The sequence below is a fragment of the Triticum dicoccoides genome, chromosome 2B (assembly GCF_002162155.2).
Source record: "Triticum dicoccoides isolate Atlit2015 ecotype Zavitan chromosome 2B, WEW_v2.0, whole genome shotgun sequence".
Lineage (NCBI taxonomy): Eukaryota > Viridiplantae > Streptophyta > Magnoliopsida > Poales > Poaceae > Triticum > Triticum dicoccoides.
This window is the reverse complement of record NC_041383.1, coordinates 383,329,479-383,354,102: the sequence shown is the minus strand read 5'-3', so window position 1 is coordinate 383,354,102 and position 24,624 is coordinate 383,329,479. Positions and strand designations below refer to the sequence as shown.

Here is a 24,624-nt window from a genome sequence, read left to right as displayed (position 1 = left end):
TTCTCCCTTAGTTTGTAGGCTAAGAAAATTGTCGGAGGTCTCATACCTCTTGACGTGGGCACGAGCCTGAAATCCCAATTTCAGCCCTCGAAACATCTCATATGTTCCGCGACGTTTCAAAAACGTCTTTGGTGCTTCTACTTAAACCATTTAACTGAACTATCACGTAGTTATCAAAACGTGTATGTTCGATGTTCGAAACATCCACAAACGACGTTTGGGGTTCAGCACACTAAGCAGTGCATTACGGACATAAGCGTTCTACTATCCGCATAATTGCTACTATCAACTTTCAACTATATTTTCTCTAGGAACATATCTAAACAGTAGAACTATAGCGTGAGCTACGACATAATTTGCAAAAGGTCTTTTGACTATGTTTAGGATAATTAAGTTCATCTTATGAACTCCCACTTAGATAGACATCCCTCTGGTCATCTAAGTGATCACATGATCCGAGTCAACTAGGCCGTGTCCGATCATCACGTGAGACGGACTAGTCTTCATCGGTGAACATCTTCATGTTGATCGTATCTACTATACGACTCATGCTCGACCTTTCGGTCTCCGTGTTCCGAGGCCATGTCTGCACATGCTAGGCTCGTCAAGTTAACCCTAAGTGTTTTCGCTGTGTAAAACTGTCTTACACCCGTTGTATGTGAACGTAAGAATCCATCACACCCGATCATCACGTGGTGCTTAGAAGCGACGAACTGTAGCAACGGTGCACAGTTAGGGGAGAACACTTCTTGAAATTTTATAAGGGATCATCTTATTTACTACCGTCGGCCTAAGTAAACAAGATGCATAATCATAATAAACATCACATGCAATTATATAGTTGTGACATGATATGGCCAATATCATATAGCTCCATTGATCACCATCTTCGGGGCTCCATGATCATCTTGTCACCGGCATGACACCATGATCTCCATCATCATGATCTCCATCATCGTGTCTTCATGAAGTTGTCACGCCAACGACTACTTCTACTTCTATGACTAACGCGTTTAGCAATAAAGTAAAGTAGTTTACATGGCGTTCTTCAATGACACGCAGGTCATACAATAAATAAAGACAACTCCTATGGCTCCTGCCGGTTGTCATACTCATCGACATGCAAGTCGTGAATCCTATTACAAGAACATGATCAATCTCATACATCACATATATCATTCATCACATCCTTTTGGCCATATCACATCACATAGCATACCCTGCAAAAACAAGTTAGACGTCCTCTAATTGTTGTTTGCATGTTTTACGTGGCTGCTATGGGTTTCTAGCAAGAACGTTTCTTACCTACGCAAGACCACAACGTGATATGCCAATTGCTATTTACCCTTCATAAGGACCCTTTTCATCGAATCCGTTCCGACTAAAGTGGGAGAGACTGGCACCCGCTAGCCACCTTATGCACCAAGTGCATGTCAATCGGTGGAACCTGTCTCACGTAAGAGTACGTGTAAGGTCGGTCCGGGCCGCTTCATCCCACAATACCGTCGAAACAAGATTGGACTACTAACGGTAAGCATATTGAACAACATCAACGCCCACAACTACTTTGTGTTCTACTCGTGCAAAGAATCTACGCAATAGACCTAGCTCATGATGCCACTGTTGGGGAACGTAGCAGAAATTCAAAATTTTCCTATGTGTCACCAAGATCTATCTATGGAGAAACCAGCTACGAGTAGAAGGAGAGTGCATCTACATACCCTTGTAGATCGCTAAGCGGAAGCGTTCAAGTGAACGGGGTTGATGGAGTCGTACTCGTCGTGATTCAGATCACCGATGATCCTAGTGCCGAACGGACGGCACCTCCGCGTTCAACACACGTACAGCTCGACGATGTCTCCCACGCCTTGATCCAGCAAGGAGAGAGGGAGAGGTTGAGGAAGACTCCATCCAGCAGCAGCACAACGGCGTGGTGGTGATGGAGGAGCGTGGCAATCCTGCAGGGCTTCGCCAAGCACCTACGGGAGAGGAGGAGGTGTCACGGGAGGGAGGGAGGCGCCAAGGGCTCTGGTATGGATGCCCTCCCTCCCCTCCACTATATATAGGGGCAGGGGAGAGGGGGGAGGCGCAGCCTTGCCCCTTCCTCCAAGGAAGGGGTGCGGCTAAGAGGGGGGGAGGAGTCCATCCTCCCCAAGGGACCTCGGAGGTGCCTTCCCCCTTTAGGACTCTCCCCTTTTTCCTATATCTTGGCGCATGGGCCTCTAGGGGCTGGTGCCCTTGGCCCATGTAGGCCAAGGCGCACCCCCTACAGCCCATGTGGCCTCCCGGGGCAGGTGGCCCCACCCGGTGGGCCCCCGGGACCCTTCCGGTGGTCCCGGTACAATACCGATGACCCCGAAACTTGTCCCGATGGCCGAAATAGGACTTCCTATATATAAATCTTTACCTCCGGACCATTCCGGAACTCCTCGTGACGTCCGGGATCTCATCCGGGACTCCGAACAACATTCGGTAACCACATACAAACTTCCTTTATAACCCTAGCGTCATCGAACCTTAAGTGTGTAGACCCTACGGGTTCGGGAACCATGCAGACATGACCGAGACGTTCTCTGGTCAATAACCAACAGCGGGATCTGGATACCCATGATGGCTCCCACATGTTCCACGATGATCTCATTGGATGAACCACGATGTCAAGGACTTAATCAATCCCGTATTCAATTCCCTTTGTCTATCGGTATGTTACTTGCCCGAGATTCGATCGTCGGTATCCAATACCTTGTTCAATCTCGTTACCGGCAAGTCACTTTACTCGTTCCATAACACATCATCCCGTGATCAACTCCTTGGTCACATTGCGCATATGATGATGTCCTACCGAGTGGGCCCAGAGATACCTCTCCATTTACACGGAGTGACAAATCCCAGTCTCGATCCGCATAAAACAATAGATACTTTCGGAGATACCTGTAGTGCACCTTTATAGTCACCCAGTTACGTTGTGACGTTTGATACACCCAAAGCACTCCTACGGTATCCAGGAGTTACACGATCTCATGGTCAAAGGAAGAGATACTTGACATTGGCAAAGCTCTAGCAAATGAACTACACGATCTTTTGTGCTAGTCTTAGGATTGGGTCTTGTCCATCACATCATTCTCCTAATGATGTGATCCCATTATCAACGACATCCAATGTCCATAGCCAGGAAACCATGACTATCTGTTGATCACAACGAGCTAGTCAACTAGAGGCTCACTAGGGACATATTGTTGTCTATGTATTCACACGTGTATTACGATTTCCGGATAATACAGTTATAGCATGAATAAAAGACTATTATCATGAACAAAGAAATATAATAATAACTTATTTATTATTGCCTCTAGGGCATATTTCCAACAGCAATAATATTGTATTATTATATTTCCATATTCCTAATTAAGTGTTTATGTTTCATGCTACAACTGCTATGATCCTGGAATATGTGATTCAGTGGAAAACTCATATACACGTGTGAAATTATAAATAGATAAAATAAAGACTCCTACTCTTGCCTCTAAGACTAGATCAAGTGTTGTTGGTGATCACATTTTCCGGATCTTAGGATATTGTTAATTGTAACGATAGTCCTAAAACAACATTGAGGTTATGACGTTAGAAGAACGATCATATTGAATCGACCCAAACTTGTCTGTTATGAATTGAGTTAATATCGTATGTATTCAATTGTAATAACACGGAGTGTTAACGTGCGATTTTGCTCCTTAGACCATGAGAGTATCATATTCACTTCTTAGCGTACAATGGACTTTGCGGTTGCTCAAAAGTCACATGTAACACGATGATCATAACAACAACTTAGAGGCCATCAGAAAGTTTGACAAGGGACTAGATAGATTGAGAGTGGCATTTGCTCCTCCAACGATGGAGAGATATTCTAATGGCCCTATCGGTGTGACGAAATCCATTTTTATCTGGCTAGACACAGGTGACTACGTCACGGGGATGCCGGAACACAATAACGAGAAAGTTAAACAAAACCGGTAACAAGGATTTCGATATAGTGAGCATAGCGATGAATTATGGGGATATCGATGCATACCGGGTTTTGTGAAGTATTGCATCTTACGGAACGTAGCATGCAATTTCAAAGATATTCCTACGCTCACGCAAGTTCTATCTAGGAGATGCGTAGCAACGAGGGGGAGAGTGTGTCTATGTACCCTCGTAGACCGTAAGCGGAAGCGTTTCATAATGCGGTTGATGTAGTCGAACTTTCTTCGTGATCCACTGATCGAGTACCGAACGTACGGCACCTCTGAGTTCTGCACACGTTCAGCTCAGTGACGTCCCTCGCCTTCTTGATCCAGCCAGACATCGAGGTAGAAGATGAGTCCCGTCAGCACGACGGCGTGGTGACAGAGATGGTGAAGTGATCTGCGTAGGGCTTCGCCTAAGCACTACGAAGATATGACCGTGGGAGTAAATGGTGGAGGGGGTCACCGCACACGTCTAACAATTGTCTGGGGTCTGCTACCCCCCCCCCACATATATATATAGGTGGGAGGGAGAGGGGAGGCAGCCAGGGTGCGCACCAAGTAGGATCCGAATCCTACTTGGGGTTTCCCCAAGTGGCGCCCCTGCCTTTTTTCACCGAAGAAGAAAAGGGAAGGGGGAAGAGAGAAGGAAGGGGGGACCCCCTCTTTTCCTTCTCCCACTCGGCCTCCTGCCATAGGGGGGGCATGCCAACCCTTGTGGGCTGGTGTGCTCCCCTCTCATGGCCCATATCTTCCCTTCGGGGGTTCCAGTAACCCCTCTGGTACTCCGATATGTACCTGGTGCCCTATGGAACACTTGCGGTGTCGGAATGCCATCGTCCTATATATAAATCTTTACCTCTCGACCATTTCGAGACTCCGTGTCATGTTTGTGATCTCAAACGGGACTCCGAACAACATTTGGTCACCAAATCACATAACTCATATAATACAATATCGTCATCGAACATTAAGCATGCGGACCCTACGGGTTCGAGAACTATGTAGACATGACCAAGACACCTCTCTGGTCAATAACCAATAGCGGAACCTGGATGCTCATATTGTCTCCCAAATATTCTACGAAGATCTTTATTGGTCGAACCGTTATGAGAACATACATTATTACCTTTTTCACCGGTATGTTACTTGCCCGAGATTTGATCGTCGGTATCTCCATACCTAGTTCAATATCTTTACCGGCAAGTCTCTTTACTCGCTCCGTAATACATCATCCTGCAACTAACTCGTTAGTCACTTTTCTTGCACGGCCTATTATGATGTGTATTACCGAGAGGGCCCAGAGATACCTCTCCGATACTCGGAGTTACAAATCCTAATCTCGATCTATGCCAACTCAACAAACACCTTTAGAGATACCTGTAGAGCATCTTTATAATCACCCGGTTACATTGTGACGTTTGATAGCACAGAAGGCATTCCTCCGGTATCCGGGAGTTGCATAATCTCATAGTCGAAGGAATATGTATTTGACATGAAGAAAGCAATAGCAATAAAATTGAACATCGATATGCTAAGCTAACGGATGGGTCTTGTCTATCACATCATTCTCATAATGATGTGATCCCATTATCAAATGACAACTCATGTACATGGTTAGGAAACCTTAACCATCTTTGATCAACAAGCTAGTCAAGTAGAGGCTCACTAGGGACACAGTGTTTATCTCTGTATTCACACATGTATTTAGGTTTCCGATCAATAAAATTCTAATATGAATAATAAACATTTATCATGAATAAGGAAATATAAAATAACAAATTTATTATTGCCTCTAGGGCATATTTCCTTCAGTCTCTCACTTGCACTAGAGTCAATAATCTAGATTAAATTGTAATGATTCTAATCATGTTTTGCTCGTGGAAGAGGCTTAGTCAACGGGTCTGCTATATTCAGATCCGTATGTATTTGCATATCTCTATGTCTCCCTCCTTGACATGATCACGGATGGAGTTGAAGTCTCTCTTGATGTGTTTGGTTCTTTTGTGAAATCTGGATTCCCTCGCTAAGGTAATTGCTCCAGTATTGTCATAAAAGATTTTCATTGGACCCGATGCACTAGGTATTACACCTAGATCAAATATGAACTCCTTCATTTGCTGCTTCCGAAGCAGCTATGTACTCCGCTTCACACATAGATCCCGCCACGATGCTCTGCTTGGAACTACACCAAGTGACAGCTCCACCATTCAAAATAAATACGTATCCGGTTTGTGACTTAGAGTCATCCGGATCAGTGTCAAAACTAGCATTGATGGATCCATTTACGACGAGCTCTTTGTCACCTCCATAAACGAGAAACATATCCTTGGTCCTTTCCAGTTACTTCAGGATGTTCTTGACCGTTGTCTAGTGATCCACTCCTGGATTACTTTGGTACCTCCCTGTCAGACTTATAGCAAGGCACACATCAGGTCTGGTACATAGCATATCACACATGATAGAACCTATGGCTGACGCATAGGGAATGACTTTCATTTTCTCTCTATATTCTGCAGTGGTCGGGAATTGAGTCTGACTCAATTTCACACCTTGCAACATAGGTAAGAACCATTTCTTTGACTAATCATTTTGAACTTCTTCAAAACTTTGTCAAGGTATGTGCTTTGTGAAATTCCTATTAAGCGTCTTGATCTATCTCTATAGATCTTGGTGCCCAATATATAAGCAGCTTCACCAAGGTCTTTCATTGAATTTTTTTATTCAGGTATCCTTTTATGCTATCATTCTACATCATTTCCAATCAACAATATGTCATCCACATATAATATTAGAAATACTATAGAGCTCCCACTCACTTTCTTGTAAATACAGGCTTCTCCGAAAGTATGTATAAAACCATATGCTTTGATCACCTCATCAAAGCGTATATTCCAACTCTGAGATGCTTTCACCAGTCCATAGATGGATTGCTGGAGCTTGCACACTTTGTTAGCACCTTTAGGATCGACAAAACCTTCCGGTTGCATCATATACAACTCTTCTTTAAGAAATCCATTAAGGAATGCAGTTTTGACGTTCATTTGCCAGATTTCATAATCATAAAATGCGGCAATTGCTAACATGATTCGGACAGACTTAAGTATCGCTACGGGTGAGAAAGTCTCATCATAGTCAATTCCTTGAACTTGTCGAAAACCTTTTTGTGACAAGTCGAGCTTTGTATATAGTAACATTACCAACAGCGTCAGTCTTCTTCTTGAAGATACATTTATTCTCTATGGCTCGCCGATCATCGGGCAAGTCCACACTTTGTTCTCATACGTAGATCCTATCTCAGATTTCATGGCCTCAAGCCATTATCGGAATCTGGGCTCATCATAGCTTCTTCATAGTTCGTAGGTTAGCCATGGTCTAGTAACATGACTTCCAGAACAGGATTACCGTACCACTCTGGTGTAGATCATGTTCTGGTTGACCTACGAGGTTCGGTAGTAACTTGATCTGAAGTTTTATGATCATCACCATTAGCTTCCTCTCTAGTTGGTGTAGGCATCACGGGAACGGATTCCTCTCATGAGCTACTTTCCGAATTGAGAGAAGGTACAATTACCTCGTCAAGTTCTACTTTCCTCGCAATCACTTCTTTCGAGAGAAACTCCTTCTCTAGAAAGGTTCCATTCTTGGTAACAAAGATCTTGCCTTCGGATCTATGGTAGAAGGTGTACCCAATTGTTTCCTTAGGGTATCCTATGAAGACACACTTCTCCGATTTGGGTTTGAGCTTATCAGGCTAAAGCCTTTTGACATAAGTGTCGCAACCCCAAACTTTAAGAAATGGCAGCTTAGGTTTCTTGCCAAACCATAGTTCATATGGTGTCATCTCAATGGATTTAGATGGTGCCCTATTTAACGTGAATGCAGCTGTCTCTAATGCATAACCCCAAAATGATAGTGGTAAGTCATTAAGAGACATCATAGATCGCACCATATCTAATAAAGTATGGTCACGACGTTCGGACACACCATTACACTGTGGTGTTCCAGGTGGCGTGAATTGTGAAACTATTCCACATTGTTTTAAATGAAGGCCAAACTCATAACTCAAATATTCGCCTCCACGATCAGATCATAGAAACTTTATTTTCTTGTTACGATGATTCTCCACTTCTCTCCGAAATTGTTTGAACTTTTCAAATGTTTCAGACTTGTGTTTCATTAAGTAGATATACCCATATCTGCTCAAATCATCTATGAAGGTTAGAAAATAACGATACCTGCCGTGTGCCTCAACACTCATTGGACCGCATACATCGGTATGTATTATTTATAATAAGTCATTGGCCCGCTCCATTGTTCCGGAGAACAGAGTTCTAGTCATCTTGCCCATGAGGCATGGTTCACAAGTATCAAATGATTCATAATCAAGTGATTCCAAAAGTCCATCTGCATGGAGTTTCTTCATGCGCTTTACACCAATATGACCTAAACGGCAGTGCCACTAATATGTTGCACTATCATTATAAACTTTGCATCTTTTGGCATCAATATTATGTATATGTGTATCACCACAATCAAGATTCAAAAGAAATAGACCACTCTTTAAGGGTGCATGACCATAAAAGATATTACTCATATAAAAAGAACAACCATTATTCTCCGATTTAAATGAATAACCGTCTCGCACTAAACAAGATCCGGATATAATGTTCATGCTCAACGCTGGCACCAAATAACAATTATTCAGGTCTAAAACTAATCCTGAAGGTAGATGTAGAGGTAGCATGCCGACGGCAATCACATCGACCTTGGAACCATTCCCGATGTGCATCGTCACCTCATCCTTAGCCAATCTTCGTTTAATCCGTAGCTCCTGTTTTGAGTTATAAATATGAGCAACTGAACCAGTATCAAATACCCAGGCGCTACTATGAGCATTAGTAAGGTACACATCAATAACATGTATATCAAATATACCTTTGTTCACTTTGCCATCCTTCTTATCTGCTAAATACTTGGGGCAATTCCGCTTCCAGTGACCAGTCGCTTTGCATTAGAAGCACTTAGTTTTAGGCTTGGGTACAACTTTGGGCTTCTTCCCAGGAGTGGCAACTTGCTTGACATTCTTCTTGAAGTTCCCTTTCTTTCCCTTGCACCTTTTCTTGAAACTAGTGGTCATGTTCACCATCAACACTTGATGCTCCTTCTGGAATTCTAACTCCGCATCTTTGAGCATTGCAAAGAGCTCGGGATTATTTCCATCCCTTGCATATTATAGTTCATCATGAAGCCTTTGTAGCTTGGTGGGAGTGATTGGAGAACTCTGTCAATAACACTATCATATGGAAGATTAACTCCCAGCTGAGTCAAGTGATTATGATATCCAGAAATTCTGAGTATGTGTTCACTGACAGAACTGTTCTCCTCCATCTTGTAGCTATAGAACTTGTTGGAGACTTCATATATCTCAACTCGGGCATTTGCTTGAAATATTAACTTCAACTCTTGGAACATCTCATATGCTCCATGACGTTCAAAATGTCTTTGAAGTCCCGATTCTAAGTCGTAAAGCATGGCACACTGAACTATCGAGTAGTCATGAGCTCGAGCTTGCCAGACGTTCAAAACATCAGCATCTGTTCCCGTAGCAGGCCTTTCACCTAGAGGTGCATCAAGGACATAATTCTTCTGTGCAACAATGAGGATAATCCTCAAGTTACGGACCCAGTCCGTGTAGTTGCTACCATCATCTTTCAACTTAGCTTTCTCTAGAAACACATTAAAATTCAGGGGAACGGTAGCACGGGCCATTGATCTACAACATAGATATGCAAATACTATCAGTACTAAGTTCTTGATAAATTAAGTTCAATCAATCAAATTACTTAAGAACTCCCACTTAGATAGACATCCCTCAAGTCATCTAGATGATACGTGATCCAAATAAACTAACCCATGTCCGATCATCACGTGAGATGGGGTTGTCATTAGGAACATCTCTATGTTGATCATATCTACTATATGATTCACGTTTGACGTTCGGTCTCTAGTGTTCCAAGGCCATGTCTGTACATGCTAGGCTTGTCAAGTTTAACCCGAGTGTTCTGCATGTGCAAAACTATCTTGAACCCGTTGTATATGAACATAGAGCCCATCACACCCAATCATCACATGGTGTCTCGGCATGACGAACTGTCACAATGGTCATACTCAGGGAGAACACTTATACCTTGAAATTTAGTTAAGGGGTCATCTTATAATGCTACAGTCGTACTAAGCAAAATAAGATGCATAGAAGATAAACATCACATGCAATCAAAATATGTCACATAATATGGCCATCATCATCTTGTGCTTTTGATCTCCATCTCCAAAGTATTGTCATGATCTCCATCGTCACCGGCTCGACACCTTGATCTCCATCGTTGCGTCGTGGTCGTCTTGCCAACTATTGCTTCTACAACTATCGCTAACGCATAGGGATAAAGTAAAGCAATTACATGGCGTTTGCATTTCATACAATAAAGACACAAACATAAGGCTCCTGCCGGTTGCCGATAACTTTTACAAAACATGATCATCTCATACAATAACGTATATCACATCATGTCTTGACCATATCACATCACAACATGCCCTGCAAAAACAAGTTAGACGTCCTCTACTTTGTTGTTGCAAGTTTTACGTGGCTGCTACGGGCTTCTAGCAAGACCCGTTCTTACCTATGCGTCAAAACCACAACGGTGATTTATCAAGTTTGTTGTTTTAACCTTCAACAAGGACCGCCCGCAGTCAAATTTGATTAAACTAAAGTAGGAGTAACAGACACCCGCCAACCACCTTTTTGCAAAACTAGTTGCATGTCTGTCGGTTGAACCAGTCTCATGAACGTGGTCATGTAAGTTTGGTCCGGGCCGCTTCATCCAACTATACCGCCAAATCAAAATAAGACACTGGTGGTAAGCATTATGACGATCACCGCCCACAACTCTTTGTGTTCTACTCGTGCATATCATCTATGCATAGACCTGGCTCTGATACCACTGTTGGAGAACGTAGCATGCAATTTCAAAAATATTCCTACGCTCACACAAGATCTATATAGGAGATGCATAGCAACGAGGGGGAGAGTGTGTCTACGTACCCTCGTAGACCATAAGCAGAAGCATTTCACAACGCAGTTGATGTAGTCGAACTTTCTTCGCGATCCACTGATCGAGCATCGAACGTACGTCACCTCCGAGTTCTGCACACGTTCAGCTCGGTGATGTCCCTCACCTTCTTGATCCAGCAAGACGTCGAGGTAGTAGATGAGTTCCCTCAGCACGACGGCATGGTGACGGTGACACTGAAGTGGTCTGCGCAGGGCTTCGCCTAAGCACAACGAAGATATGACCGTGGGAGTAAATGGTGGAAGGGGGCACCGCACACGGCTAACAATTGCCTAGGGTGTGCTAGGGGCGCCCCCACATATATATAGGTGGAAGGGAGAGGGGTGGCAGCCAGGGTGCACCGTAGGATCCGAGTCCTACTTGGGGTTTCCCCAAGTGGCGCCCCCTGCCTTTTTTCATGAGAGAAGAAAAGGGAAGTGGGAAGAGAGAAGGAAGGGGTGGCGGAACCCCCTCTTTTCCTTCTCCCAATTGACCTCCTGCCATTGGGGGGTGCGCCACCCCTTGTGGGCTGGTGTGCTCCCCTCTCATGGCCCATATGACCCATATCTTCCCTCCGGGGGTTCCGGTAACCCCTTCGGTACTCCGATATGTACCCGGTACCCTCCAGAACACTTCCGGTGTCCAAATACCATCGTCCAATATATCAATCTTTACCTCTCGACCATTTCGAAACTCCTTGTCATGTCTGTAACCTCATCCGGGACTCCAAACAACATTTGGTCACCAAATCACATAACTCATATAATACAATATCGTCATTGATTGTTAAGCGTGCGGACCCTACGGGTTCGAGAACTATGTAGACATGACCGAGACACCTCTCTGGTCAATAATCAATAGTGGAACCTAGATGCTCATATTGGCTCCCACATATTCTATGAACATCTTTATCAGTCGAACCGTTATGACAACATGCATTATTCCCTTTGTCATCGGTATGTTACTTGCCCGAGATTCGATCGTCGGTATCTTCATACCTAGTTCAATCTCATTACCGGCAAGTCTCTTTACTCATTCTGTAATACATCATCCTGCAACTAACTCATTAGTCACTTTGCTTGCAAGGCTTATTATGATGTGTATTACCGAGAGGGCCCTGAGATACCTCTCCGATACTCAGAGTGACAAATCCTAATCTCGATCTATGCCAACTCAACAAACACCTTCGAAATACCCGTAGAGCATCTTTATAATCACCCAGTTATGTTGTGACGTTTGATAGCACACAAGACATTCCTCCGGTATCCGGGAGTTGCATAATCTCATAGTCGAAGGAATATGTATTTGACATGAAGAAAGCAATAGCAATAAAACTGAATGATCAATATGCTAAGCTAATGGATGGGTCTTGTCCATCACATCATTCTCCTAATGATGTGATCCCGTTATCAAGTGATAACTCATGTCCATGGTTAGGAAACCTTAACCATCTTTGATCAATGAGCTAGTCAAGTAGAGGCTCACAAGGGACACAATGTTTGTCTATGTATTCATACATGTATTTAGGTTTCCGATCAATACAATTCTAGCATGAATAATAAACATTTATCATGAATAAGGAAATATAAAATAACAACTTTATTATTGCCTCTAGGGCATATTTCCTTCATCTCAAAGCAAAGGGAACATCACATGATGACCATAGGTTCACTCGAATGTCATTCATGTCCTCATAGGGATCGATATGGACGTCCACGGTCCCACTGTCGGTCATTGAACGAACGGTTTCATTCATGTCTATGAGTTACTTAACCTACAGGGTCAAAAACTTAAGGCAATCACAATCTACTGAGTGTTTGTAGGACAGGAGTGATGAGAATATATTTGTGGAATCATTTTATGAATATGCGGAATAGTTCTGAGAGGATTCGGAAGCGTTATCGGGTCAACTGAAGGGTTTCGATGAGTATCGGGTAATACCGGATATTACCAATAAATTATATATAGGTGGAAAAAGTTTCTAGAGATGTTAAAAAAATATGTAATAGTCAAGAAGTATTTAGAATATTTTATATTTAATTTAAATATCAATGGGCCTAAAAAGGCCAAGAGGTGGAAGGCAATTTGGGCCAAAAAGGCCCAACTGGGAAAGTGCCTCCTTCCCTAAGGAAGGAGGCCGAATTGGGAAAGGGGAGGAGTTAGACTCCTCCTCCCCTAGGCCAGCGCACCAAGCGGGACTCCTCCCCCCTTCCTAGCAGTCCTCCCTCTCCCTCTAACCTATATATACATGAGGATTTTGCTCTATTGAACATACAAGTTTTAGAGCCTCCTCTAGTTCTTCAAGTTCTAGTTCTAGTTGGTCCTAGTTGACTAATTAGAGCTAGGATACTCCTCTTCTCCTTAGGATTAGAAGCCCTGTGTGGTTCTAATCTCATCCCTCTAATTCTCCGGCGATGCTTAGCTCTGGACGACGAAGCGCTGCCGGATCGTGAAGGCTGCATGCTAGCAACCAAGTAGAGAGGCTATGCTTTCATTCTTCGGTTCGAGGGACTATTCGTGGGCAGTACGAGGGATCGTTCATTGACAGTTCGAGTGGCTCCAAGTATGATCTACACCGACATGTTCTTCTTCCGCTACAACTCGTTGACGGTAATGATCGTGATCTCAACCCTCTATGCATCTTCATATTAATCTTGGGTGATCGCAGGTGCGAAATTATTTGTTTTCTACTATGTTTCCCAACACGTGGCGGCAGCGGCGGCTGAGCCTCGACGTGGAGGGCTCCTTGCCAACGGTGGTGGTGGCCGTGGCAGGGCATGCCTGACGACGATAGCCCAGGTTAGATCCAATATGGAAGGTTCCTGGGGGTGGGCGGCAAGTGGGTGGGTAGCGACTGGCGGGGTCATCTTTGGTCCTGGCCATGGGAGCGCTCAGGCGGCTGCTGCATGGGTGTCGTGGCTGCTAGTCAAATCCGCCCGGATCTGGCCCTTGGTCGCTGGCAGGCGGCTCGGGATGGTGGCCGCGAACAACCTGGCCGAGGCTTGGATATGGGATCCAAGGGCGTGGTGGCAGCCCATGGTGGTGTTGCGCGGCGGTGGCTGGACTTGCACCAGTGTCGGTCCGTTGGCATGTGACCTCGGGGAGGTCTCTGGGGTCCTACGTAGTTATTGGTGTGGCCGGTCCGGCACCTCACGTCATTGAGCGGGTGACCGGGACATGCCAGATGCGGATACAGACCGGGAGCTACGGCTGGGCGCCAGAGGAGGTGGCGTATGGAGAGGCGATGGGAGTGATGGGTGGCGCCGATGCGGTCGGTCTACCCGTCACCGGCAGGGTTGCTGGTCGTCGACATGGTCCGCCCCGTGTCACTTCTTCCCCGACTTGGTGACTCCCCGATCGATCTGATCGTTTCGATTGCTGGCAGCTCTATCGGCGGTCGGAGCTTGCCAGTCGGTTCATTGCTCGCAGCAATGGAGGCCCTTGGGGCGTCGCATTTCCTGGGCGGCTGCTCATTGGTGGGAGTTGTGGTGCTCGTGGGCTAATCTTGTGACTCATGTGCGTGCAGCTAGCAGCCATGGCGCATGGGCGGTGTGGCGGCTGGCTTTTTGACGGTCCCTGGAGGTGTGTTGTTGTGGTACTCTTGCCTGGCCTCACCTTGGGCGAAGGAGGAGCATGCTTGTCGGGGTGAGAACCCTGTCTTGCTTCAGTCAGGCCCACGGAGGCGGTGCCCATGGGCGTCGTCACCTTTCTGAAGTCTCCGTTGTAGTTGCTCCTCTCTCTTCGTCGTGCTCCTAATGAAAATCTAGATCCTTGGATCGGGTAACGTAGGCACTTTGGTGGTGTATCCTTCCCGATGGCACCGTCTTGGAGCTCATGGTGTCGTTGACCCTCAACTTCACCTCTTTGCGGTATCTTCGGGAAGTGCTCTGGCGGCTTCGTAGTTATGCTTATTGTCATCTTGTAGTCTACCTCGAGTCGTTCGGTGTGTGGTTGTAGTTTCTCGCACCTTTGTATCTGGCCTTGGGTGAGCGTGATGTGGTTTGCATCGGTTGTATGTGGGTTGTTGCTTTATATATAAGGTTGGTCGTAATGGGAATATTATAAGCGGTATCATGCATGCCAACTAGACTTTTTGGATGATGTGACATACAATTAAATGAGGAAAGAGAGCATGTGGTATCATCTGATGATACCGTATCATATCAATGTTGTACTACTTTGTGTTATGCATGGCAATTAATAAGGCAACCTATGATACTAACTTATGATACTACCTTTGTCTAGGTGTACAGGTCATTTTAGGTTGTGCATCATGACCAAGACGGAGGGAAAAAAAAGAAAACTTAATGGCTATTTACTAATTAATACATTGCATGCAATGAACTGACCACTGTCGTGTTGGGTAGTCTCAAGTCATTAAAAGCATATACGCCCCACATCTCTTATTGGTTGATTCATTTATTTATGTCAAGAAACAAGAAACGGGATGGAAGTTAATGCACCATGCCTAAGTGTTTTGAGATTATTTGGTTTCCGTAGGTGACTTATACACCTAGACGTAGGGAGTACTATGCATTACAGAAGTAGTATTGTACACTAGTATCGTATGCATGATAATAATATATGATACCCCCACTACGACCAGCCTAAAGCAAGACGAAGCCCTTTATGGGTAAACAACTCTAAGGTGGTGTTTGGTTCTCTAGTCCTAGGACTTTTTCTAGTCCCTAGGACTTTTTGAAAAAGACTCTCAAGGAGGTGCTTCTAAGGACTTTTAACAAAAAGTCTCAAAAAAGTCCTCCCTGTTTGATTTGCTAGGGACTTTTTTTAGTCCCAACACAAAAAAATCCCTGGAACCAAACACCCCCTAAAAAATGCTCAAATATAGCAAAGTAATTAAAGACTTATTAATGCTTCTTAAAATTGGCAATAAAGTATTGCTTATGCGGAAGTGATGTTCCCCAAATACAGCTCGTCTATTTATTTTGAAATTTATTTCTATTGTCATGCTACTAACGAAACATCACGATCAGAATCCGCGCAAACTAGTAGAATTGCTTGATGCTCTTGAGGTAGCTTGTGCTGAAATGGACAGGTAATAGACGGTCATTCCACCAGCACCAATATGGCTTGGAATCACATCAGGGAGGACGATGCCTTCTTCTCTGGTGGTTGGATGGGACGAGACTTGCCTGCTCCTCACGTGTGTGCTCATATGTGCTCCTGCATACGTGACTTGATTTGATTGAAACAAAATAAGGTCTGACCCCACCCCCTTAAAATCAGAGGGGGAGATAATTAGATTAGAAAGAGAAAAGAAAAAAAACAGCCGTAGGATGAAATGATAGCATGGATGAAAGCATAAAGAGGGAGCAGGCAAGCAGGATCCTGTTGGATGTACCGACTGACTAGTGCCCATTGCTTTCTAGCCTCCTAATCGTCGCCATCAGATGACAGTCAGCATGGGCCCCCTATCCTATCCTATCCATTTTGTCAAATCAGTCAAAGTGAAACGGTGCGACAAGACACATGTCAAGTTGAATCCCCCTACTATATCTACTGGAATCTTCCTCTGATTATGGTCAATTATATTCGTCCACACGCGTGACATGGGCAATTAGACAATTAATGTTGTATGCGTGCGCCTAGTAGGAGTACATACGTACACACACTAGTACTAGGTGCCAGTCCAACCCGGTCTTCCTCATCCATCCGTAAGTATTGAGCATTCCAAGGAGGAGCGAGGAAAGATATGTGAAACAGGAGATGGAGAAGATTGGATCGGCGCAACCAATGTGGTGGCCGGGGAGATGTATTTATAGGGTGCAGCTAGGGCACAATATACAGGTAGTTACAGGAGATAAGTACAGATATAAACCGACTCCTATATACTAACAATATACAGTTTAACATCCCCCCTCAATCTGAACGTCCTTCAAGGAGATTCAGATTGTATCTATTCGAGACAAAGGGCACTTCAGCAAGTGGTTTGGTGAAGATGTCAGCCACTTGCTCCTTGGAAGAGATGAACCTTACATCCAACGCCTTGGCTGCAACCCTTTCTCGAACAAAATGAAAATCCACCTCTATATGCTTGGTCCTGGCATGAAACACCGGATTAGCGGACAGGTAAGTGGCACCAAGGTTGTCACACCATAATACTGGAGGCCGAGGCATGAAGACTCCAAGTTCTCCAAGGACAGACTGAATCCAGATTATCTCAGCTGTGCCATTGGCAATGGCCTTGTACTCAGATTCTGTACTAGACCGTGAGACGGTGGCCTGTTTTCTGGAGCTCCAGGAAACAAGATTTGGACCAAGAAAAACTGCAAATCCTCCTGTAGAGCGGCGATCATCACTGCACCCGGCCCAGTCCGCATCAGAGAAGCAACTCAACACCATGGAAGGTGACCGACGAATAGACAGACTCATACCACGAGTATACTTAAGATACCGGAGGATCCTCTTGGCTGCTGAAAAGTGTGCAGTTGTTGGTGCATGCAGAAACTGGCAAACTCTATTCACGGCAAAAGAGATATCCGGCCTAGTCAACGTTAAGTACTGAAGTGCTCCGACTAGGCTGCGATATTTAGTACTGTCATCTTGAGAGAGAGGTGCCCCACTCTCCTTGCTGATCTTCTCGCTGGAGGACATGGGAGTAGTGGACACATTACAATGTTCCATGTTAGCTCGATGAAGAATATCACCAATATACTTCTGTTGAGAGAGCACAATCCCTTGGGGCGACGACTTCACCTCAACACCAAGAAAAAAATGCAAAGGACCCAGATCCTTGAGAGCAAACGTGGCATGAAGATCAGCAAGCAGCTTAGTTGTTGCGGTTGGTGACGAACTTGCCACAATGATGTCATCGACATAAACTAGTATAAACATGGTGACACCGCCACGATGGAAAATAAACAGAGAGGTGTCTGCTTTGGACGCCACAAAACCAAGTTGAAGCAGGCGAGAGCTTAACCGAGAATACCAGGCCCTGGGAGCCTGTTTGAGGCCATAGATGGCCTTCCTGAGTTTGCACAAATACCGAGGAGCAGAGGCATCTACAAACCCTGGTGGTTGTCGCATATACACCTATTCTTGAAGGACTCCATGAAGAAAAGCGTTCTGGACATCCAACTGGCGCAAACACCAACCTCGAGAGACAGCAATGGAGAGAACCAGTCTAACTGTGACTGGTTTGACAACTGGGCTGAATGTGTCATCATAATCAAGGCCGTAGCGCTGCTTGAACCCTTTGGCAACCAGACGAGCTTTGTGACGATCAACAGTGCCATCAGCTTTGTACTTAACCTTAAAGACCCATTTGCAGTCAATCACATTAGCATGAGGTGGTGGCGGAACAAGTGTCCACGTACCATTGTGGCGAAGAGCATCCAGTTCAAACTGCATAGCATCACGCCACGCAGGAGATCCCAGCGCTTCACGAAGATCCCTGGGTTCCCGAGAAGCCAGAAAAGCACGCTTGGACGGATCGTAGTTGACAGTACCATCTGTACGTTGTAGAAGTTTGCAAGTGTTATCACGTGCGCGTGTCACCATTGTATGCGCAGGAGGTGCAGGAGGCTCTTCCACAGATGATCCGGACGGCGTAGAGGATCCGGACGCGGGAGATGGGGAGGAACACCGATCCTCCTGGGATCCCGCGCCAGCAGCAGGTGCGTCAGGAGGATCCAGCGGCGATCCCGAGGAGGGACCGGACAGCGCCAGCGCGCCTGTCGCAGGAGAGGGCCGGCCCACGGACTGGCGAGACGACACGTGGGCGGCCGCCAGCGGCGGGTCGGGTCGGGAGGGAGCCGGGCCAGTGGCGGGCCCCACCACTGAGGGGGACGGGGCGGGCGATGAGCCGACCGGGCCGTCCGCAGCCGCCGCGTGGCCCAATGGGGAACTGCCCACCCCACGCGCGTCTGGCGCGTCGCTGGCAGCGGAGGCCGCGCGATCCGAGGGCGGATCTGCTCCGGTTCCCGTGCCTGGATCTTCCTGGGACGCCGCCACTGCCGCACCTGGGATCTTCTGCGCCAAGGGAGTCCCTGCATCCAGATTAGAAGGCAAAACAGGTGCAACATAGTTCATTTGGTCATGCGGAAAAAGGAGTATGGTGTGTTCTGCAACGCGAGGTGGTATGGGAGAGGCAGAGGGGCTGGCAAAAGGAAAAACCTTTTCATCAAACGTGACATCCCGAGAGATATAAACACGTGCTGTAGGGAGGTGAAGGCATTTATATCCTTTGTGACGAATGCTATACCCAACAAAAACACATTGATGTGATCGAAAAGCAAGTTTGTGTGTATTGTAGGGGCGCATGTTTGGCCAACAGGCACATCCAAACGTGCGAAGCAACGTGTAATCAGGTTTGGTGGTGAACAATTTTTCCATAGGGCTAAGGTTGCCAATGACACGACTAGGGAGTCGATTAATGAGATAACATGCTGAAAGATAGGCCTCATCCCAAAAGCGTAGTGGCATAGACGCATGTGATAATAAGGAAAGTCCCATGTCAACAATGTGACGGTGCTTCCGTTCGGCGGAACCGTTTTGTTGGTGTGTGTGTGGACAAGAAACATGATGCATGATGCCAAGTTGACGAAAAAATGTGTTGCTAAGCTTCTCGTACTCCCCACCCCAATCAGATTGAACACATAGGATCTTGCGAGATAAGAGGCGTTCAACATGAGCGAGGAAGTCACGAAAAACATCAAACACATCACACTTTCTCTTGAGAAGATAAATCCACACAAATTTACTATAATCATCAATAAATGAGACATAGTACTGGAACCCACCAGATGATGTTTTGGCAGGTCCCCACACATCCGAAAACACGAGTTCTAATGGAAAAGAGGAAACACTTGAAGACCTAGGAAAAGGAAGCTGGTGTGCTTTGCCCTGTTGACATGCATTACACACATGGGTCATAGACCGACTAGTCGAAGCTAGTTTATTGGAAGATAAAATGCGTTGAACGACTTGGGTGGATGGATGGCCGAGCCTTGCGTGCCAATCCTCGGCTGACAATCTAACGGAAGACAGTGCATGATGAGTTGATGGCCGAATGGGATAAAGCCCATTTTCACATCTGCCTTGGAGTAGAACCTTCTTGGTGGTCAAATCCTTCATAAGAAAATGAGTAGGATAATACTTTAGATACGCATGATTATCAACAGCAAGGCGATTGACAGAGAGAAGGTTTTTGTCAGCGTTGGGAACATGTAAGATATTGCGAAGCTTAAGGTGTGCAGAGGGAGTAGGAAGAATGGCATGACCACGATGAGCTATGTGCAAACCTGAGCCGTCTGCTGTGTGGATGCGGTCTCGTCCAGGGTATTTCTCCCGAACCGTCAGGCGATCCAGATCGCCCGTGATGTGATCCGTGGCCCCGGTGTCAGTGAACCAAGCCGGATCACCGAGGATGGAGGGAGGGGACGCAGCAGCGAGGCCAGCCATCTTGGACTGGGACGGCTGAAAGGCATGATTATAGCGCTGACCGCACTCCCAAGGTAGTGCCCCGGACCGCGGCAGAGCTGGCACTGGACACGGTGGTCGCCACGGTCGCCGTAGTCACCGCGATCACCACCGCGATTGCCGCCAAAATCGCCTTGTTGGCGCGATCCAGCACCACCGCAGTTCCCGCGATCGCCGCCGCGGGAGTTGTTGTGGTAGCCGCCGCGGTCTCCAGAGTTGCCACGGCCCTTGCCGCGGTAGCTGCCCTTGCCGCGATTGGAGTTGTTGTTGTTGCCGGCGGAGTCGCGGGCGACATAGTTGACGGAGGAGCCGCCATGCTGCAGATGAAGACGGGCAGCGTTGTATTCACGGCGCCTGTCGAAGGAGATCGCGTGGGAGTAGAACTCACCAAGCGTCATGCCCTCGGGACGAGTGGTGTACGCGGTGATGAGGGGCTCGTAGTCGTTGTCGAGGCCCGTGATGACGGCGGTGATGATGTCCTCGTCGCGCATGGGGCGGTCGACGGCTGCAAGCTGGTCGGCGTTGGCGCGGATCTTGGCGAAGTAGTCCGCCATGGAGAGGGTTCCTTTCCTGAAGACCGCCATGTCCATCTTGATCTGGACGATGCTGGCGCGGCAATGGATGGTGTACATCTCCTCGACGTGTGACCAGATGGCACGAGAGGTCTCCAGCTGATGAACTTGCTGCAGCACCTCATCAGAAATAGAGGCAAGGAGGTAGCTGAGGACAATCTGATCCTGGCAGAACCAGGTTGCATACTCCGGATTGGGGGCACGCACTCCCTTGTCATCGGGATCCAGGAACTTGGAGGGAGGTTGCATGGTGCCATCGACGTAGCCCGTGACGCCAGCGATGCGGAGAGGAGGAAGAACTTGTGCCTTCCAGATGAGAAAGTTGGAGGTGGTTAACTTGGCGGTGATGAGGCTGGCAGAGGGAGAGGGAACGGCGGACGCCGGCGGCCCATTGAAGGCGGCGGGCAGGGAGAGCGTGGTGAGGGCGGCGGAGGAGGAAGCGGAAGCCGTAGGGGAGCCCATGATGCAATCACGTGGGTAGGCCTGATACCATGTGAAACAGGAGATGGAGAAGATTGGATCGGCGCAACCAATGTGATGGCCGGGGAGATGTATTTATAGAGTGCAGCTAGGGCACAATATACATGTAGTTACAGGAGATAAGTACAGATATAAACCGACTCCTATATACTAACAAGATACAGTTTAACAAGATACAGATTAGAGAGTGGCATCCGGCTGGCCGGCCATGGAGGGCGGCGCTCACGAGTTCGACGGCTCGGCCTTCAGGGAGTGCTTCTCCCTCTCCTGGCGGAACCCCTACGTCCTCCGCCTCGCCTTCTCCGCCGGCATCGGCGGCCTCCTCTTCGGCTACGACACCGGTGTCATTTCAGGGGCACTGCTTTACATCCGCGACGATTTCCGCTCCGTCGACAAGAACACATGGCTTCAGGTAATTAAAAGGTCCAATTCTTCTTCTCCTTGGCCGAAACGGACTCGTAAGAATCGCTACACTTTCGTTTGCTAATTAGTATGGAGTATATGGTTGCTGCAGGAAATGATCGTGAGCATGGCGGTGGCCGGCGCCATCATCGGCGCGGCGGTCGGCGGCTGGGCCAACGACAGGTTCGGGCGGCGGACGTCCATCCTCGTGGCCGACCTGCTCTTTTTCGCGGGCGCGGTGGTCATGGCTTCGGCGACGGGCCCCGTGCAGCTCGTGGTCGGCCGCGTCCTCGTCGGCCTAGGCGTCGGTATGGCATCCATGACGGCGCCGCTTTACATCTCCGAGGCGTCGCCGGCGAGGATCAGGGGCGCGCTCGTCAGCACCAACGGCTTCCTCATCACCGGCGGCCAGTTCTTGTCCTACCTTATCAACCTCGCATTCACCAAGGCGCCGGGGACGTGGAGGTGGATGCTCGGAGTCGCCGGCCTCCCTGCCGTGTTCCAGTTCGTCCTCATGCTCTTCCTCCCCGAATCGCCAAGATGGCTTTACAGAAAGGTTAGTTTTGGGTACTACTCCTAATTGTTTATTTAGAAATATCAATTCTTTACGTGAACGAACCAACTTAATTACCGATGATGTCAGGGGAGGGTGGAGGAAGCAGAAGCGATCCTGCGTAAGATATACACGGCCGAGGAGGAGGTGACGAGGGAGATGCAGGAGTTGAAGGAGTCGGTGGAGGTGGAGGCGCGGGAGCGGGGCTCGTCGGAGAAGGTAAGCCTGACGGCGCTGGCGAAGACGCCAACTGTGCGGCGGGCGCTGGTGGCCGGCGTCGGGCTGCAGGTGTTCCAGCAGCTCGTGGGTATCAACACCGTGATGTACTACAGCCCGAGTATCGTGCAGCTCGCCGGGTTCGCCTCCAACCAAACGGCGCTCGCGCTCTCGCTGGTCACCTCCGGCCTCAACGCGCTCGGCTCCATCGTTAGCATCTACTTCATTGACCGCACCGGCCGGAGGAAGCTGCTGGTGATCAGCCTCGTCGGCGTCATCGCGTCGCTTGCCCTGCTCTCCGCGGTGTTCCACCAGACAACCACACACTCGCCCGCCGTCGGCAGCGCGGAGACCAGACACTTCGATGGCTCGCTCACATGCCCGGGCTACCGGACGAGCAGCTCCGGCTGGGACTGCACCCGGTGCCTCAAGGCCAGCTCGACGGGGTGCGGCTTCTGCGCGTCCGGCGCCGGCAGCAAGCTGCTCCCGGGCGCGTGCCTGCTGTCGAACGCGACGGTGCGCGACGCGTGCCACGGCGAGGGGCGACTGTGGTACACGCGCGGCTGTCCGAGCCGATACGGTTGGCTGGCGATGGTCGGGCTGGCTCTGTACATCGCCTTCTTCTCGCCGGGAATGGGCACGGTGCCCTGGATCGTCAACTCAGAGATCTACCCGCTGCGGCACCGCGGTGTGTGCGGTGGCGTGGCGGCGACCGCGAACTGGGTGTCCAACCTGGTAGTGGCGCAGTCGTTCCTGACGCTGACGGAGGCCATCGGCCCCGCGTGGACGTTCCTCATCTTCGGTTGCCTGTCCGTGGCAGCGCTCGCGTTCGTGCTCGTCTGCGTGCCGGAGACCAAGGGACTCCCCATCGAGGAGGTGGAGAAGATGCTGGAGATGCGGGAGCTCAGGCTCAAGTTCTGGGCACCGCGTGGCCGCGGCAGCAAGAACGACGGGGTGTGAGTGTCATCTCTACCTTCTTCATTTAGCGCGCGAACGAGACAATTTGTGGCCATCCGCGTAATTGGAATTTCGACTTGTAAGCTTTCAATGATATATATGCTACAAATAACATTTGTAGGCTTTCAATAATATTTATCGTGACTAGTCTTTATCCGTGTGTTGCAACGGGGACAAAAATAATCAGTTGCATATCCGGGCTAATGCAGACTGTGAAGCTTTTTTTCGCGAATACGCCAAAATTGTGTGTCTTTTGAAAAACAGAGTTAGAAAACCAGTGATACAAGGGCAATGGCATTACACGGTGTGAGAGCATACAAGGTGGGTGGGATGTTGTACCCCACGAAGACTAAGGATTACGTCTCGTGAAGGATGATAGTCAATCCTTTAGCATCTGCCCTCGCCCATTGCCGTGCTTGGTCTTGGATTTCATGCAGGACGCGTAATGTGAAAGGCCACATGCCATGAAAGATGCAAGCATTACGATGACACCATAAGCACCATGCAGTCAGCATGATGTGAGGGGAGAGCCCACAACGATGACCATTGGGGGCTTGATGTGAGGTTGCCATCCACCACTTGGAGAAGGTCATCGTGTTGCCGAGGATCGAGGCTGTGGAACGACACCAGGCCAACACATCACGCCAAACCTTCTGTGAGAAGGGGCAGCTTGCGAGAAGATGGTGCGGATTTCCGGGCTCTTGACCGCAAAGAATGCATTGGGCGTTGTGAGGTAGGCTGCGCCTAGCAAGGCGATCCCCCGTCCAACATCGATCTTGGAAAGCAAGCCATGTGAAAACCTTGTTGCAGAGGGGTGCCGATGTTGATGCATCAGTTCGGGTCCTGGGTCAATCCTTGGAACATGGCCAGATAGCAAGACTTGGCGG

The 24,624-nt window shown here is 47.9% G+C and overlaps 1 protein-coding gene across 1 annotated transcript; it reads left to right on the top strand.

The window, feature by feature from the left end:
- The first annotated feature begins 16,685 nt into the window (after positions 1-16,685).
- LOC119363779 (probable inositol transporter 2) lies at positions 16,686-23,981 on the top strand. Its single transcript, XM_037629159.1, has 4 exons — positions 16,686-16,827; positions 21,783-22,021; positions 22,124-22,567; positions 22,655-23,981. Exons 2-4 carry the CDS (start codon positions 21,818-21,820, stop codon positions 23,738-23,740), a joined length of 1,734 nt encoding a protein of 577 aa, XP_037485056.1. The 5' UTR covers positions 16,686-16,827; positions 21,783-21,817; the 3' UTR covers positions 23,741-23,981.
- The last annotated feature ends 643 nt before the right edge of the window (positions 23,982-24,624 follow it).

Coding starts and splice junctions, on each gene's coding strand:
- LOC119363779 (XM_037629159.1), top strand. CDS start 21,818: ATGGAGGGCGGCGCTCACGAGTTCGACGGCTCGGCCTTCAGGGAGTGC. Junction 22,022..22,123: donor ACAAGAACACATGGCTTCAG/GTAATTAAAAGG, acceptor TGGTTGCTGCAG/GAAATGATCGTGAGCATGGC. Junction 22,568..22,654: donor CAAGATGGCTTTACAGAAAG/GTTAGTTTTGGG, acceptor CGATGATGTCAG/GGGAGGGTGGAGGAAGCAGA.